Below are 14,970 nucleotides of genomic sequence, written 5' to 3' on the forward strand. Positions count from 1 at the left end.
GCACACTTGAGCAAATCACATAATTCATGTATAAAGAGTAGATGATCACCCGGATGGACAGTTACATCTCCATAATAGCAGTTATTCATAACACGTTCAATAATTTTCATAGGTATTTTAAAAGGATCCAATTGAGCACGTGGTAGTTCATCTACTACCGTAACAGTAGTAGTAGTAATTCCAAACAGAAAGTCAAATGGAGACGCCTCCATAATGAAAGAAAGCAGTAGCAGACCGAAATAAAAACAACACTTACAGTAAAAGTTACCTTTACCAATTCCACTCTTCAATAGCACTTCACTCCTCGGCAAAGGCGCCAGAAAATAGTCTTGATGACCCACAAGTATAGGGGGTGTATCGTAGTACATTCGATAAATAAGAGTGTCGAACCCAACGAGGAGCAGAAGGTGTTGACGAGTAATTTTGATCGAGGATTCACTGTAAACACTAGCAAACAAGTTTGCAGGGGTATTTGGTATTACAGATAAATAAAGTACGAGTAAATAAAATGCAGTAATAATGATTGCAGCGAGTGGCCCAATCCTTTTATAGCAAAGGACAAGCCGGTTGTTTTACTTATGATGACCAAGCGTTCCCGAGGACACACGAGAATTGCGTCAAGTGCTTTCGTTTCACATAGCTGAATAATATTCAATGATTTGGTAAGTGCTGTGTGGGTGAACCTATGCTAATGTACTACCCCATACTTGTACTAATAAATAATTGTGATTATACCTCTTGCAAGCATCCGCAACTACAAGAAAGTAATTAAGATAAATCTAACCACATTCTTAAACTTTGAGATCCTACCCTCCCTCGTGCACCGGTTTCCTAATGGGGGTTTGGGTTTCTGTCGCTCCTACAACCCCACAATTAGTAGCCAAATACACAGTGCATTCTCCTAGGCCCATAAAGGTGAAGTATCATGTAGTCGATGTTCGCATGACACTGCTAGAAGAATAGCACCACAACCTAAATATCAAATCATTGCATATTACTCAATATAGTTCCACTACTAACAACATGACTTCTCCCATGTCCTCAAGAACTAAACGAACTACTCACGAGACATCATATGGATTATAATCAGAGGTGATATAATGATGAATAACATAAACCTTAATTCAATGGTTTCACTCAATAGCATCAACTACAAGGAGTAATCAACACCGGGAAAGAACTAGACAAGTATTGAACCCAAGATGTTACAGCGGGACGGCGTGGAGACGGCGGTGATGATGGTACTGGTGGTGGAGATGATGGTGATTATGATCCCGATGAAGTCCAGCTCGATGGCGGTGATGATGGCGACGATCTCCCCTCACCAGGAAGGAATTTTCCCGGCAGATTTCAGCCTGCCGGAGAGCGTTTCTTTCTCTCTCTGGTTCTCCGCCCCGTAGCGGCGGCAGAATGTTTTTCTGGTCGCTCCCTCGATCTTAGGTTTCCCGAGGGGTTGAAATACGCGAGAGGGCATCATCAGAAGTGCGCCAGGGTGCCCAGACCATGCCTAGGCGCGGCCTGAGGCTGGCCCGCGCCTACGGGTGGTCTGGCCCACTCCTGTCCCATCTTGGCCTCCCCTTCTGGCTTCTTCTGTCATATGGCAAATTAGGATTTTCTGTATAATTTTTGGAAATTGTTGTTCTTCAGAAGTATGGTGTCTTGACGGTCCTTTTTCCAGCAGAATCGTGGCTCCGGCAGTTAATTCTCCAATAATCATCAAACATGCAAAAATAGGTGGAATAACATAAGTATCACTTCTAAATATGAAATATATCAATGAATAAGAACAAATTATGATATAGAATAGTGATGCAAATTGGACGTATCACTTGGCGATGCCATGGATAAGGCTGATAGGCATGAATTCATGTACCTCCTCAGCTGCAACATCCCAAGATTTGAGGTTACAAAATAGAGGAAGAAGATGTGTGCATTGCATTCATGCATAGAAAATCCGGGAAATTTTCGCGCTTTCAAATAAACTTGTAATGGAGACTGAAGTTTCACTTTAACTGATGGAATTGAATTAGATCATCCATACAAATGCTATAAGCTTCAATGTGATCTTGCTAAAACGCTCCTCAGCTGAGATATATTATAGTAGCTCTTATCGATACAAAATCAACCGTATAAACCAAATGCTAATTGGGCAGAGTTTTCTTTCAAATAAACTTTGGTTAATCTTTATAACTGTTTGACTTCATGAAAATTAATACACTATTTTAGGAAGGGATGATGTATTTTGTTTGTCTCACTATAGAGGCATTTGTCCTTTTATGTTGATATTAGTGCTTGATTTTTGTTAAAGAACGTCTCGTTGTTTCTCTAAAGAATCCACGGTGCGCTACACTCGTTTCCCACGCACCAGCGGCCCTACTTGTTGTCCCCAAGTGGCCCATTTCTGCTGCCACCTACAACTGCATGCAAATGGACATGCGCGGGGTTTAACAACTCGTTTGACCTATCCTCCTACTCTCTCACGAGCGAGCCTATTTAATAGGTCATGGATTGTCCGAATCGATCCGCGCTGACAAACAAACATACCACGCACGCTCCAGCGAACGACCCAAATGGAACGACCCGTCAGCCGTGACCCATCGCCACATCAAATTTGGGGAACCGATGCATCGGCACGGACAACACATGAAACCCACGTGTCCACCCGCGTGGACCGAAGGCCCGCATGGCAGCGGCCCAACGCCCTTCTTTCTCTAGCCATCAATGGAAGTAGGATGACCTTGCCGCTCCTGCTCTGGCCGCGTCACACGACGCATGCGCAATTGTTCTGGCTGCACCACGCACCCACTGCGAAAGCCGCCTGCCCTTCATCAATATCGTTGTTTCATTATATTTGTCGACATCCAAAGCTCTGGCCCTTTTAAGCAGGCCAGCGGAGGCCATTTTCTTCCACAACCTCACTTCTTTCATTACCCACCACCACCGCCATAGGCATGTCCGTAGCAATGGCTGGCCGCACATGATCGAGGGGAGGGCGTCTAGGACGGCCTCCGGGCCGTGGGCGTGGCCGAGACCGTGGTCACCGAGGAAGGAGTGGCGGGAGAGGACAGAGTCACCCACCACCGTTCCTGTCACCACCACCATCGACACCATCGTTGCATGGCCCCATGGCCATCGAACTCAGCGGTTTCAAGTATGGTGTCACCATCCACCAGGGTTTGAACTGGGATATGTTGCGACTGCCCAAGAGGTTTGCCTCGATCATCGATGGGTAAGAGCCGCACCATGTCCTCCTACGTGTGTCTGGCGGCACGAACGGCCTGTGGTCCGCGGAGGTGATGTTCAATGATGAAGGGAAGATGTTCCTCCACAATGGTTGGAGGTGCTTCGCCCGCTCGCACGCCATTGAAGTCGGTCACTTTGTCGTCTTCAAGTACGCCGTCCACAACATCTTCACCGTCAAGGTCTTCGACGAGACTATATGCCGCCACCAATACCACACCAACGAGGACGACTAGGAGACGAAAAGATGCAAACATTGTACTCGTGTACTATGTTTTTATTAAGTTCTATCAATTTGCTTCAAGAAAATTGATCTCCAAATATGTATACAATTTCAGAATTTTCTATGCAATTTATATTTGTCCAAACACCAGACCAAATGGGTTAGCCGCTAGGCGCACTGTCCTGGCCGGCCAGACCGATGCTCAAATTCTGTCAGTGAGCCGATCCAAATGGATAGAAACGGGCCATTTGGGTCGACCCGCTGGAGATGCCCTTATCCTCTCCATCATCTTCCTCCCCTGCTCATATTCCCCCAATTCTCGTGGGTTCGCAGATCCAGGCAACACCCTCCCGTCTCCATCCACTGTACCGTATCCTCTGATGACCCATCGGCGGGTGGAGGCATGCGACTCCTCGAGGCCAGAGCATACATCACAAACACCGAAGCCACACCTACAAACTCGGCAATGGGTGAAAACATGGCGTCATGATCTTATGCTCTAAAAACACAAAACAACGTCCCACATCTAAATATCGGGGGCATCATCGGGTCATCCTATAGGGGCACACACCCAGTCTACCAGAGTCTCGGCAAGCACCTCATGCACTCACTTCAGAAGTCGTGACCACATCAACCATTGGTTAACTTTAGGGCAGATCTCCGCATAGCCCTTGCCAGGTCTGCCATCGACGACGCCATGCCCCCAGACAACACCCCCACCTTGCGCGAGTCCATAACACCGCAACCATCATCAAGGATCCGGGACACCACACCGCCGAGGCTCGCCAACATCGACGTGGTGGAAGCACACAACTCCATCTCCTACCTCCACCATCCGGCAGACTTGCTCCAAAGAACAATGCCCTCACGAGGGAGGACGACATCGTCAACGCCGCATCGTCCGATCTCGGGATACTATTGACGAGGGTTAACCTCGGCAATGTCCATGAATACGTGACTTAGGGTTTCGGGAAAGAGGTGCGCTCGGTGATTTCGTTGGCTGGTCGGACAAACAAGGTGGTCCGACGATATATTGATTATCGAGGCTAAGTCGCAGTAATACTAGAACGGATCTAGGGTAACGATAATTGTTTCGTTATCTTCCTCCCGTTGGTCGCTCCTAGCCTTTATATAGGAGGTTGGGTCTCAGAGTCTAGTTTGTGTCGGTTTACAAGTAATCATATAAGGCTATGTTTATGTCGGCGCCTAGATGGGTCTTTCCTTCTTAGACATGCTTTGTCCATGGGCTTCGGCCTAATAAGGTATATCCATGCCACGCAGATATAAGGATTCCCCTATAGTAGCGCGATTGAGTGGACAAGCTCCAACAGATATATCTTCAACAAGGCAACGACGCGTACACACCACCATGACCGGAGCCGAGGCTTGGTTTTCACTAGCAACTGCACCACCCCAACTCGCCACCAGGACTAGCTGTGAGATCCAGAGACCCGCCAGATCTAGCCGGCCAACCACCTCTAGCAGAGGAGGAGGACACCACCAACCACTGGTCCGCCGTCGTGACCTCCGCCTCAATCGCCCATCTACCTAGCATACCCCAACACCGCCGTGACCGGTTTTGACTACAAAGCGGAGCGGATCGGGTGTCGCTCTACATCCCTATCCGCAACACCACCTAAGATGAATCAAAGAGGCTGCACACCAATCACATCACGCAATCCTTTTTGTTTCTTTGAGATTATTGTAGCTCCACATGGATTACAAATCATCATCCACGGTCGACTCTTGCCCTCAAATCAGACCATTCTCCCATCGAGATGATACCTAAAAAATGTCATCTTGATAGAAAGCAAGGGAAAAAAGGACAGGGACTCGCACGCATCATCGGCACTAGCTGCTGTCACAGGCGGTGGCAGTGTCATTTGCTGCTGCCACCTACAACACTGTGCAAACGGACCCGCGCGGGGTTTAACAACTCGGCATACGTATCCTCCTGCTCTCCCCTTATCCCCTCCCTCTTCTTCCTCCCGTGCCCGAATTCCTCCGATTACCGCGGCCTCGCAGATCCAGGCAGACCGTACCTCCCGATGACCCACCGGCGAGTGGAGGCGTGCGACTCCTGGCGCCCGCCGCCCGCGCCCGCGCAGGGTCCCGCTCTCCTCCTCCGCGCGGGTGGCCCGTCCTGGGGCCGCTCCTCCTCCTTCGCGTCCCTCTCCGTCCGCGACGGCGGGGAGGCCATGGCCGTCAAAACGGAGGAGGAGAGGGAGATAGCCGCCGAGGGGTCCGGGAAGAAGGCCAAGGTGCCGCCGGTGGCGCAGCTGCTGAAGCACCCGCTGGCGCTGCTGGCGCTCGTGCCCAGCAGCGTCGCGCTCTTCGCCGCCGGCGCCGGCGCCGGCGCCGTCGCCAAGACGGTCACCGCGCCGCTCGACCGCGTCAAGATCCTCATGCAGGCAGGCCTTCTGATCCCGATGCATCCTCGCGGTTCATGCTGCCTGGTACTGGTAGATGCCTGAGGTTTCTAACCCGCGCTTCCTCTGCTCTTGCTGCAGACTCACAGCGTGCGGGTGGCGGGTGAGGGCACCAAGAAGGGAATTCAGTTCCTGGAGGTAACAATGCTACTAGTACCTCCCCTTCGGCTCTCTTCAGTTTCATGCTGCAAACTCAAGAATGGTCCAAACCATGTGAATTTTGATATAATTGACGCGAACCTTTACAAGATCCATGGTTATGTAGTAGGTTCAGAACTGCAGTTTCCGAATGCACCACTCAGGGGAAATCTGGAGTTAGCTGAGTTTCTTATAGTCCTGTAAATTTGCACATATGCATATTCTTCACCAATTTTAATGCCCTACTGTTTCAGCGTAAAAACAAAATTCTAGTCATTCAGCCTTCTCAGAACACTCTTTCATCACACCTGCAGTCATATATAAATTGATCAGGAGTAACCAAAACAAAACAAAAACACGTTCTCTGAAATATAATAAAAAGTAGATAATCCAGAAGTTAAGATAAAGGGCTTTGGTGAGAAAAAATGAGAAGTGGAACATCACACTTGCATGTTTCAGAATCACCAAGTCATGTTTCCGTTTATGTGGCAACAGCTCAGGTCTTCCTCCATCCTTTTATTCCTTCCTCTGCTATGTCTCTTTTGGGGGATGACAGATATTCTTGGATGTTTCTCTGTCCTCAACGTTCTTTGTGATAAGTAGTTATGCTTGGCAGTCGTTAACTCTACACCAAAGATGCCAGCCGTTAGTAACTCTGCTAAGTCATGTATGGATTCTTTTTGTGTTTATGAAGTTACCTTGTCTGAGTTTGGTAAGTTAATGTGTTAGAAAACTAGAACCGATGATAGCATTGACAGAAATAGACAACAGCATGTCATTTAACTGTACTTGAAACTTATAATGTTATATTACTTCAGATATTAATATAATCCAGCTTCTTGTTTGATTAGTTGAATAATGTTGACCATGGAATACCTGGTACCCAGTTTAACATGTTTTCCTCTATGTCAGCTTAATTTCCTTTTTAAACATAAGGCCATAGGCCCGGCTTTATATATAAAGCCCCAACGCTTAATTTCCTTTTTGATGTGGAAGTATTTCATCGTGTTTGTTGGATGGATAGACTTTAGACTTCCACTTCATGACATAGAGGAGATGGGGGCAATAGCTTTGGTTTAATGTCCTTCTCGTTGGTGATACTTGTGCTCATGTATAAAGAAAATCATGTTATCTGATACATTTTCAGTTGTGCAGGCTATGGCAGAGATAGGAAAGGAGGAGGGACTAAAGGGTTACTGGAAGGGAAATCTTCCACAGGTTCTCGATATCATGCCCATCACGCAAATTGTGATTTTATGACTCATGCATGACTTATCTTGTGGTCTGTGTTAACTTTGTGCTCATAAACTCCTACAGGTTATCCGCATAATTCCGTATAGTGCAGTGCAACTTTTCTCATATGAAGTTTACAAGGTGCTAACAATTCCTTGGTACCATTAGTCACTTGTTCTATTTTATGCTCTTGTAATTGTGAATTTCACGTTTTGTTATCTTGCAACACCACTTCAGAAAATATTCCGAAGAAAGGATGGAGAGCTTTCTGTGTTTGGAAGACTTGCTGCTGGTGCTTGTGCGGGCATGACATCTACACTTGTAATTTTATTATCTATGCACTTTCTATCAAGATTTGTAGTTTTATTGGTTAGATGTGGGGATGCAGTATGAAATTGGTTGCGTTTTGGTCATTATGGTGCGAAAATTCTTGGATAAATTCAGAATCCATTCACTCTTTATCATTTTCTGAACTTTCAATCTGTACTTGTTGATAGGTGACTTACCCATTGGATGTTCTCCGGCTTAGGCTAGCAGTTCAATCTGGACATGGCACTATGTCACAGGTAACAACTATTACAAGCAAGAATATTTGTATCTGGAAACTGGCATTACATGATGCCTATGGTTTTGTAGGTTGCTCTGAACATGCTGAGAGAAGAAGGGTTAGCTTCCTTCTATGGAGGCCTTGGTCCATCTCTTATAGGCATTGCTCCTTACATTGCTGTAAACTTCTGTGTTTTTGACCTGTGAGATTCTTTCTACTGCATCATCATAGTATGCTATACATAATGGTCTCAAATTTTGATATATGTCTCATGTTTATTTATATCGTACTCTTCATTTATGTATGTAAGAATGAAGAAATCTGTACCGGAGAAGTACAAGAGTAGACCAGAGACATCTCTAGCAACTGCTCTTCTTTCAGCAACATTTGCGACTTTGATGTGCTATCCGTTGGACACTGTTAGGAGGCAGATGCAAATGAAAGGCACGCCATACAATACAATTTTCGATGCCATTCCAGGTAGCTGCTTGAATCATGTGGCTTGCATTTGGAGCTAGCAGTTGCAGTATCTTTTGCATGTAGCTTCATAGCAGCCTCATTCTGTACTATGTTATTTACAACTTCCACCATTCTATGTACTCATTTGCAGCTTGATCTTGTTCTTTATAGACTAAACTGAAGCATATTTTTGTGCCAAATGCAGGTATTGTGGAGCGTGATGGTCTAGTTGGACTATACCGAGGTTTTGTGCCAAACGCGTTAAAAAATCTGCCCAATAGCAGGTGCCTTTTTGTTACCATGTTTGTGAAAATATCCTATTTTAACCAGCCTTATAGGTTATCTTATCTCACAAGTTTTATACCCATGCAGCATTAAACTCACTGCATTTGACACGATGAAGATCCTGATATCTAGTGGGCAAAAGGAAATGGAAAAATTAATGCAAGAAAGTCAAGAGAAGACAAGCTAGGAAAAGAGCCATACTCAACCTTAGGGCTCAGGGAGCTAGCATGCACTGTTTTTCTTTGTCCGTCCCTTCCCCAGGCAATATTTTAGGGTTTAGATAGCACATCTTCGATGTTCCTTTTCAACCTGGCCCTAACTTGCAGTCGTTTTCTACACCTTGCTGAAGGTTGAGGCATTAGAATCAAGTAATTAGGTCATTTCTTTGGTGGCAGGCTGGCAGCAGGCCTTTAGCTAGAGTTAGTAACACAAGCATTCACCTTAACTGATGTTTATTCGAGTGGACGCGTAGATTGACCTCTTAGTTCTCCAGAAAGTTTACCACTATATGTTATAGACAGATCTATCACAAATACAATGGAGACCATGGATACTGCCCTGTAATAGGTTCCCTCTGAATGAGTTACACTGTTCGCGACAGATTAGGGTGGTTACCAAAGCAGCGATAATACTGTAATACCGATATCCAGGCTGAAAGCTTTAGATTCTCCATTGAGTGATTAGCTTCAGTTTGGGCAGCATGGCCTTATGTACCGTGTTTTTTCTTCTTCTAATTTATGCTTTTCTTTCCATCTTGACTGTTGGGTGATTGAGTGGAAATAATGAAATCCAGTGTAGGGAGAGGAGAGCTTTTGTGTTTTGGTTATCGATGATAATTTATGTACTTATTTATTTGTTCAAGAACGCTTGAGGAAAATGATGTTCGGATAAGTTGTGTACTGTGGTTCCATGATCTAGACATGCTTTTGTGCCCCAGATCGTTGGAACCTGATATGATGTATCATGTGCATCTCCTGGTGAGATCGCATCGACTTCAAGTTCATATCATGAAATGGAGTTTGTATACTGCTGGCTGGCATTGGATGCACGTTTGCCATGTACTGAAGATTTGAGATTCTCGAAATGCGCATGGCAAACTGTCATTTTGGTTAATGCAGCATACTTTTTGCATTTTGTGGAATGGTTCTTCTTTGGTGAGAAGCTGATGTTTTGAAACACATGGGATCGATTTCATTCTAAAAGGTGGTGTATGTTTCGTGTAGTACCTTTATGGTTAGCAGCTGATGCCAACAATCAGGAAATGTCTTCAGGAGGGTTACAGTTTAAATCAACACTTGAAAGTAGATGTTTTAGATATTTCAATGTGGACTTGGGAGTATCTTTGATATGGCAACTTGGCAAGGCATGACCGATGAGGTCCTCTGGGCTGGCAGATTCAGATTGTCACGGCCTATCATTCTCTATATTTTATAGTATTGTCATGTGTATGACATCGCATCATCCAAGCTGCATTATTATGTAGTGATATCAGTAGTTTACATGTCCCAAATGTCCAGACCACTAGTTTAGCAAGGAATCAACCAGCCCTATGTCAGCACCAGCGCAATCGCAGGGCAGTTCGGTCGGTGGCAAAAGACAGTGAAGTAGCGTCAGATTCAAAATGTTGTTCAGTGGACAGTGGTGGCATTTCATCATATAGCAGTTGCCATTTCAGTTCATAACATTGCCTGAAATCAAGGCTACCACGACAACAAAACACGGAGCCGCATCACTGCGTTACATGTCGTGGATGCAGAAATGCTACTACTACAGCTCTTGGTTCACCACATTATTATTCAGTACACGGCGCTGCAGAAGTTAAGCCTGCATCATGTCGAGCTGCCTGAGGCGCTGGACCTCCTTGCCGAGCACGCTGCAGCGCACCATGCTGCCCGCCGTGCGCCAGAGAAGCTGGAGGTCGGCCCACGGCTCCGGTGGCGCCATCCGCTTGTGGAGGTAGCAGTCGAAGGTCCGGCGCTGCACGTGCTCGTCCGCGCACATCTCCACCAGCGCCTCGCGGCCGGCGTTGTCGCCGTAGAAGACGCGCTGCAGCAGGTCCAGGAACCTGAAGGTGAGCAGGAACTCGTCGTCCCACCGCCGCAGGTACCCGCGCCGGATCCCGGCCTCCGTCACGGCGCCCGTGAGCCGCCACTCCTTGGCCATGGCCTGGCCGCACATCCGCCCGGACTTGGCCGCGAAGTAGATGCCCTCGCCGGAGCACCGGGTGACGTACCCGGCCGCGTCGCCCACCAGGGCCACGCGCCCCACCACGCGGCGCGGCCGCGGGTGCTCCGGGATCGGGTGCGCCTCCACCTTGATCACGCGCCCGCCCGCGATCTTGGGCCCCGCGCGCGCGCGGATGCCCGACTGCAGCTTCTTGATCTCCGGCTTGGCGGCGACGGTGCCGGTGCCGACGGCCACGTGGTCGCACTTGGGGAACACCCAGCCGTAGAAGTCCGGGGACACGTCCCCGCCCACGTACATCTCGGCGAGGTCGTCGTAGTACGCCATCTCCTTGTCGGGGAGCCGGATCCGCTCCTGGAAGGCGATGGCCGTCGTGTAGTCCCCCGCGCCCACCTCGCGCGCCACCCGGCTGTTGGCGCCGTCCGCGCCGACGATGGCGTCCACCTCGAGCACGCTCCTGGTGGGGGAGGGGCCGCCGGACGAGATGTAGTGGACGAGGTACGGGTCGGTGGGGCCCGTTGGGAGGGAGAGGGAGGTGACGAGGCCCGGGAGGAGGGTGGCGCCGGCGTCGGCGGCGCGGGTGCGGAGGAAGGAGTCGAGCACCTCGCGGCGGAGCATGGGGATGTGCGCGCCGGGGGGAATGGCGCGGGAGAAGTCGGCGGCGAGGTTGGAGGGGGAGAGGACGCGCATGCGGGTGACGCGGCGGTCGACGAGGCCCAGCGGGATGGAGAACTCGTCGAGCATGCAGAGCGGGATGGCGCCGCCGCAGGGCTTGGCACCCGCCGGGCTGCGCTCCAGGAGGAACGCCTGGGCGCCCGCGGAGGCCAGCGCCTCGGCCGCCGACGCGCCGGCCGGGCCGCCGCCCACCACGGCCACGCGCAGCGGGCGCCCCGGCGCGGAGGAGGAGCAGGAGACGGAGAGCCGGGCTGGGGAGTGGCAGGCGGCGGACATTGTTGCCATGATTTTTTGCTCGGACGGCGAATGGGAGTGGGGGTTTGAGATTTGGGGATGGGGGCAGCTTGGACTTGGAGTGTAGCTCCGCCCGTGTTGCGCCCGGGACGATGCGTTCTGGCGCTACAATTTAAAAATACGGTTAGGGCCCACGTGTCAGTGACCAAGAAGATTAATACGCCTAAACCGGCAGCTTAGATTAGGAGAGTATCAGAGAACTCATTTAAATACGTTGTGCTTAGAGGAGGGGAAGATGACACGCCTCCCCCAGTTTCCAATCACTATAGTCTATATATCTTACTTGGCATGTGCACTCGCATGCAATGGTGTGTACTTATCCTTGAAAGAACGAGATTCCCGCCACCCCCAAAAAAATTCAAGCATTATTACAGAGAAAACTCTAAGCGAAAACTAAATTTCTTTTGGAGACTTCCCCTTCTTCCATCGGAGTTCCTGAAAAAAAGAGGTGTGGATGGCAATATCATGCATAATAAGGTAAAGATTCCAAATACTTCAAAAGAGAAACATGATGACTTGGAACGACTTTTTTTTGTGTAGTTTTTATTTTCGACGGAAGCTACTACAACACTACAATCAGGAATACACAACAGCAAGCAACTACTCCAGGTAGGAGCCACTGGCAGATTGCCAACACTCTTGTTAGCAATGTACACATCTCCTTTGACAAGGTTGTTTCTAGAGCGGACACCGTCTATTTCTATATCAGACACCGTCTGTGGACACACAACATCGTCACCCAGCCACAAGACCACTTTATCGCTACCATACCTTCCATGATGGTCTGCTTGACAACGAATTCACTAAATCTGCGAAGCATTACCTGGTGGCTTCACAACAAGACTACTAGAAAAACAAGGGTAGTTTGGCCAACAAGGTGGATCATGCCCACCTTGCTCGGCCATAGGAACGACAATATCATGGTACGGTTTTACGATGATGGTACATACTTCCTCTCTTGCACTAACCACTTGTAGACAATAAGAGGCTATGTTGCTTCATTCACATAACCCTTTTGGCATCCACCTCTGGATATATGGTTTGCCTCTAACAGCTGAAATCGGCGCCCTAGCCACGCTAATTCCAGCACTTTGTTGGATTAGATTGGGGGGGAATATGAATTTATAACTTGCTGTCGGCACCTACTCTTGCAAACACCATCGAGGATTAGTTAGACTATAAACTTTTTTGGCTTACTCCACTACCTCACAATATTGATTTCAAGTTGGTATGAGAACATTATGACTATCACAACGAGACAACACAAGGTGCTTTTTCTGCCTATTTATATGAGGCAATCATCTAATTCCTGCATTGTTGTCATGCACTAGTAATGGTTTCTCGTGACTTGTATGAGTTGAGTCATTCACGAATCATGAGTACTTGCTGTACAATTCCTTCTGTGATTCCGTCCTTGCACAAAAAAATGTCTCTTCTTTATTTTTCTGAAGTGAATACAGTGCAGCATGTGCAACTATTTATTCTTAAGAAATATTAGTGCAGTCTTTTGTTGGTTTGTTTTATTTTTTATGTCGACAGATTAACCAGAGTTCAGAATCACGTCGCATATTTCAGGACTACAATATATCTTCGGGAATTTTGAGACTTTTCCAAATAGGTCATTGAGGAAAAAAAAACGCTAGCAGAAAATGGTGATGCAGAGACTAGACTAAGAACTAAGAGCAGATATGGTGCACCCGAGCAACCAATGCTCATGGTTTTTAAAATACTTGACTACGTACTTCTATATTTCAAAAAATCATAAAATTTGCTTCATGGATACATACACATGCCCTGAATACTCGTGCGGATATTTCGGTAGAAATTGCATTGTATTTTGAGCTACACAAAAAAAAAACAGTTGTGTGTGCTTTATGAAAAAAATTATGGCTATTTATAGGGATAGAAAAATCAATTTTTGTCAGAAATTTATCTTCTTCATATAGCTCAAAATACAACATATTTTCCCCCAGAATTCTACCATGTCTATGAAATGTTTATATTTATATGCGTATATAATTTTATTTTTTTTAAATCCTATAAATATGTTTTTTCAGATGGAAGGACTGGTGCTCATGTGCCAAAGATATTTTTCGCGAAGAACTGTTCATACGTTTTCCAAAACTATTAGCAAACTCATACGTTTTTTTTGCGAGAAGCAAACTCATACGTATGCCACTATGAGAGCCCTGGTCGAAACTCCTCAATTCTTTAGTACTGACTAGCACAAATATCCGTGCGTTGCTACGGTGTCATATTAAATTAAAAAGTTATCCTTTTATGTTTATATCTGGGTGCCGATCAAATCCAATAGAATGAAGTAATTAATGTATTTATTATACCGTGCATAAATGAAATGCATATAACATTGATTTCAAAAATGAGTCTATGGTTTAGCCTAGCGAGCTCATGTGTCACTTGGTGACATGTCTGATCGATTAATCTAAAAATGAGTTGCACAAAACCTTTATATCCTTAACCATACCAGCAACAGCTGACTTTGAGACATGCTTACACTTCAGATTAGAAACGGAGTTTTTAGCACAATCACTTTCCACGTGCGTCGGACCTAAATAAACACTCACAAGAGCGGCAGCTTCCGCCAACTCTGCATTTTGACAGTGTGGTAGTCTGGCCCAGGCTGAAGAAATCAGAAAAAGCCACCATGGCCTCTCAAAACCGCTACCCAAGCTCCTGAGTGATCGTCACCATCATAGCTAATATGAAAATGTAATTTTGCCTACCTGATTTTCGGTTTGGTCCAGGAACATGTCACACAAATCTGAGTTGCAAATAAGCTACCTCCAATTTAGACACCAGCTGTAGCAGTCGTGTCTTGCAAAATCAAATAGAGGTCAAAAGGATTGCACCCACAGGCTTGGCCTAGGAACATGCGAAAGATCAAGATGTCGCCTAGGGGAGGGGGTGAATAGGCAATTAAAAACTCTTACGGATTTGTCTTGTAAGAATGCGTAATTAAACTACGTTTAGTTTACAAGTACAAATACTGAATATGCTAAGCTCAACTAAGTGTAACAATAACAACTAGAGCTAAGCAAGATAGGCACAAGATATATGTAGCACAAGTGATAGCAAGATATATGTACTTCAAGCACGATGGCTATCACAAGGAAGCTCGGGTATAGAAATAACCGAGGCACGCGGAGACGAGGATGTATTCCCGTGTTTCCTTCCTTTGCAAGAAGGTACGTCACGTTTGGAGGAGTGGAGGTCCACGAAGGATTCCCCGCGCCATGAAGGCT

General features: G+C 46.9%; 2 protein-coding genes across 2 annotated transcripts; one reads left to right on the forward strand and one right to left on the reverse strand.

The window, feature by feature from the left end:
• Positions 1 to 5,511: 5,511 nt before the first annotated feature.
• Positions 5,512 to 9,133, forward strand: LOC124661316 (thylakoid ADP,ATP carrier protein, chloroplastic-like). Its single transcript, XM_047199181.1, has 10 exons — positions 5,512 to 5,874; positions 5,974 to 6,030; positions 7,186 to 7,248; positions 7,348 to 7,404; positions 7,501 to 7,584; positions 7,761 to 7,829; positions 7,900 to 8,012; positions 8,121 to 8,290; positions 8,475 to 8,553; positions 8,642 to 9,133. The coding sequence occupies exons 1-10, from the start codon at positions 5,512 to 5,514 to the stop codon at positions 8,739 to 8,741; spliced, it is 1,155 nt and encodes a 384-aa protein (XP_047055137.1). The 3' UTR covers positions 8,742 to 9,133.
• Positions 9,134 to 10,202: 1,069 nt separating this feature from the next.
• Positions 10,203 to 11,698, reverse strand: LOC124659248 (geranylgeranyl diphosphate reductase, chloroplastic-like). Its single transcript, XM_047197172.1, has one exon. The coding sequence runs from the start codon at positions 11,696 to 11,698 to the stop codon at positions 10,373 to 10,375; it is 1,326 nt and encodes a 441-aa protein (XP_047053128.1). The 3' UTR covers positions 10,203 to 10,372.
• Between the last annotated feature and the right edge of the window lie 3,272 nt (positions 11,699 to 14,970).

Source organism: Lolium rigidum, chromosome 6, assembly GCF_022539505.1.
Source record: "Lolium rigidum isolate FL_2022 chromosome 6, APGP_CSIRO_Lrig_0.1, whole genome shotgun sequence".
In the NCBI taxonomy this organism is placed as follows: domain Eukaryota; kingdom Viridiplantae; phylum Streptophyta; class Magnoliopsida; order Poales; family Poaceae; genus Lolium; species Lolium rigidum.

Bases quoted from the DNA above. Each gene is read 5' to 3' on its own strand.
- LOC124661316 (XM_047199181.1), top strand. From the start codon at position 5,512: ATGACCCACCGGCGAGTGGAGGCGTGCGACTCCTGGCGCCCGCCGCCC. The intron at 7,249-7,347 runs GTTCTCGATATC...AAACTCCTACAG, and splicing joins GGAAGGGAAATCTTCCACAG to GTTATCCGCATAATTCCGTA. The intron at 7,405-7,500 runs GTGCTAACAATT...ACACCACTTCAG, and splicing joins TCTCATATGAAGTTTACAAG to AAAATATTCCGAAGAAAGGA.
- LOC124659248 (XM_047197172.1), bottom strand. From the start codon at position 11,698: ATGGCAACAATGTCCGCCGCCTGCCACTCCCCAGCCCGGCTCTCCGTC.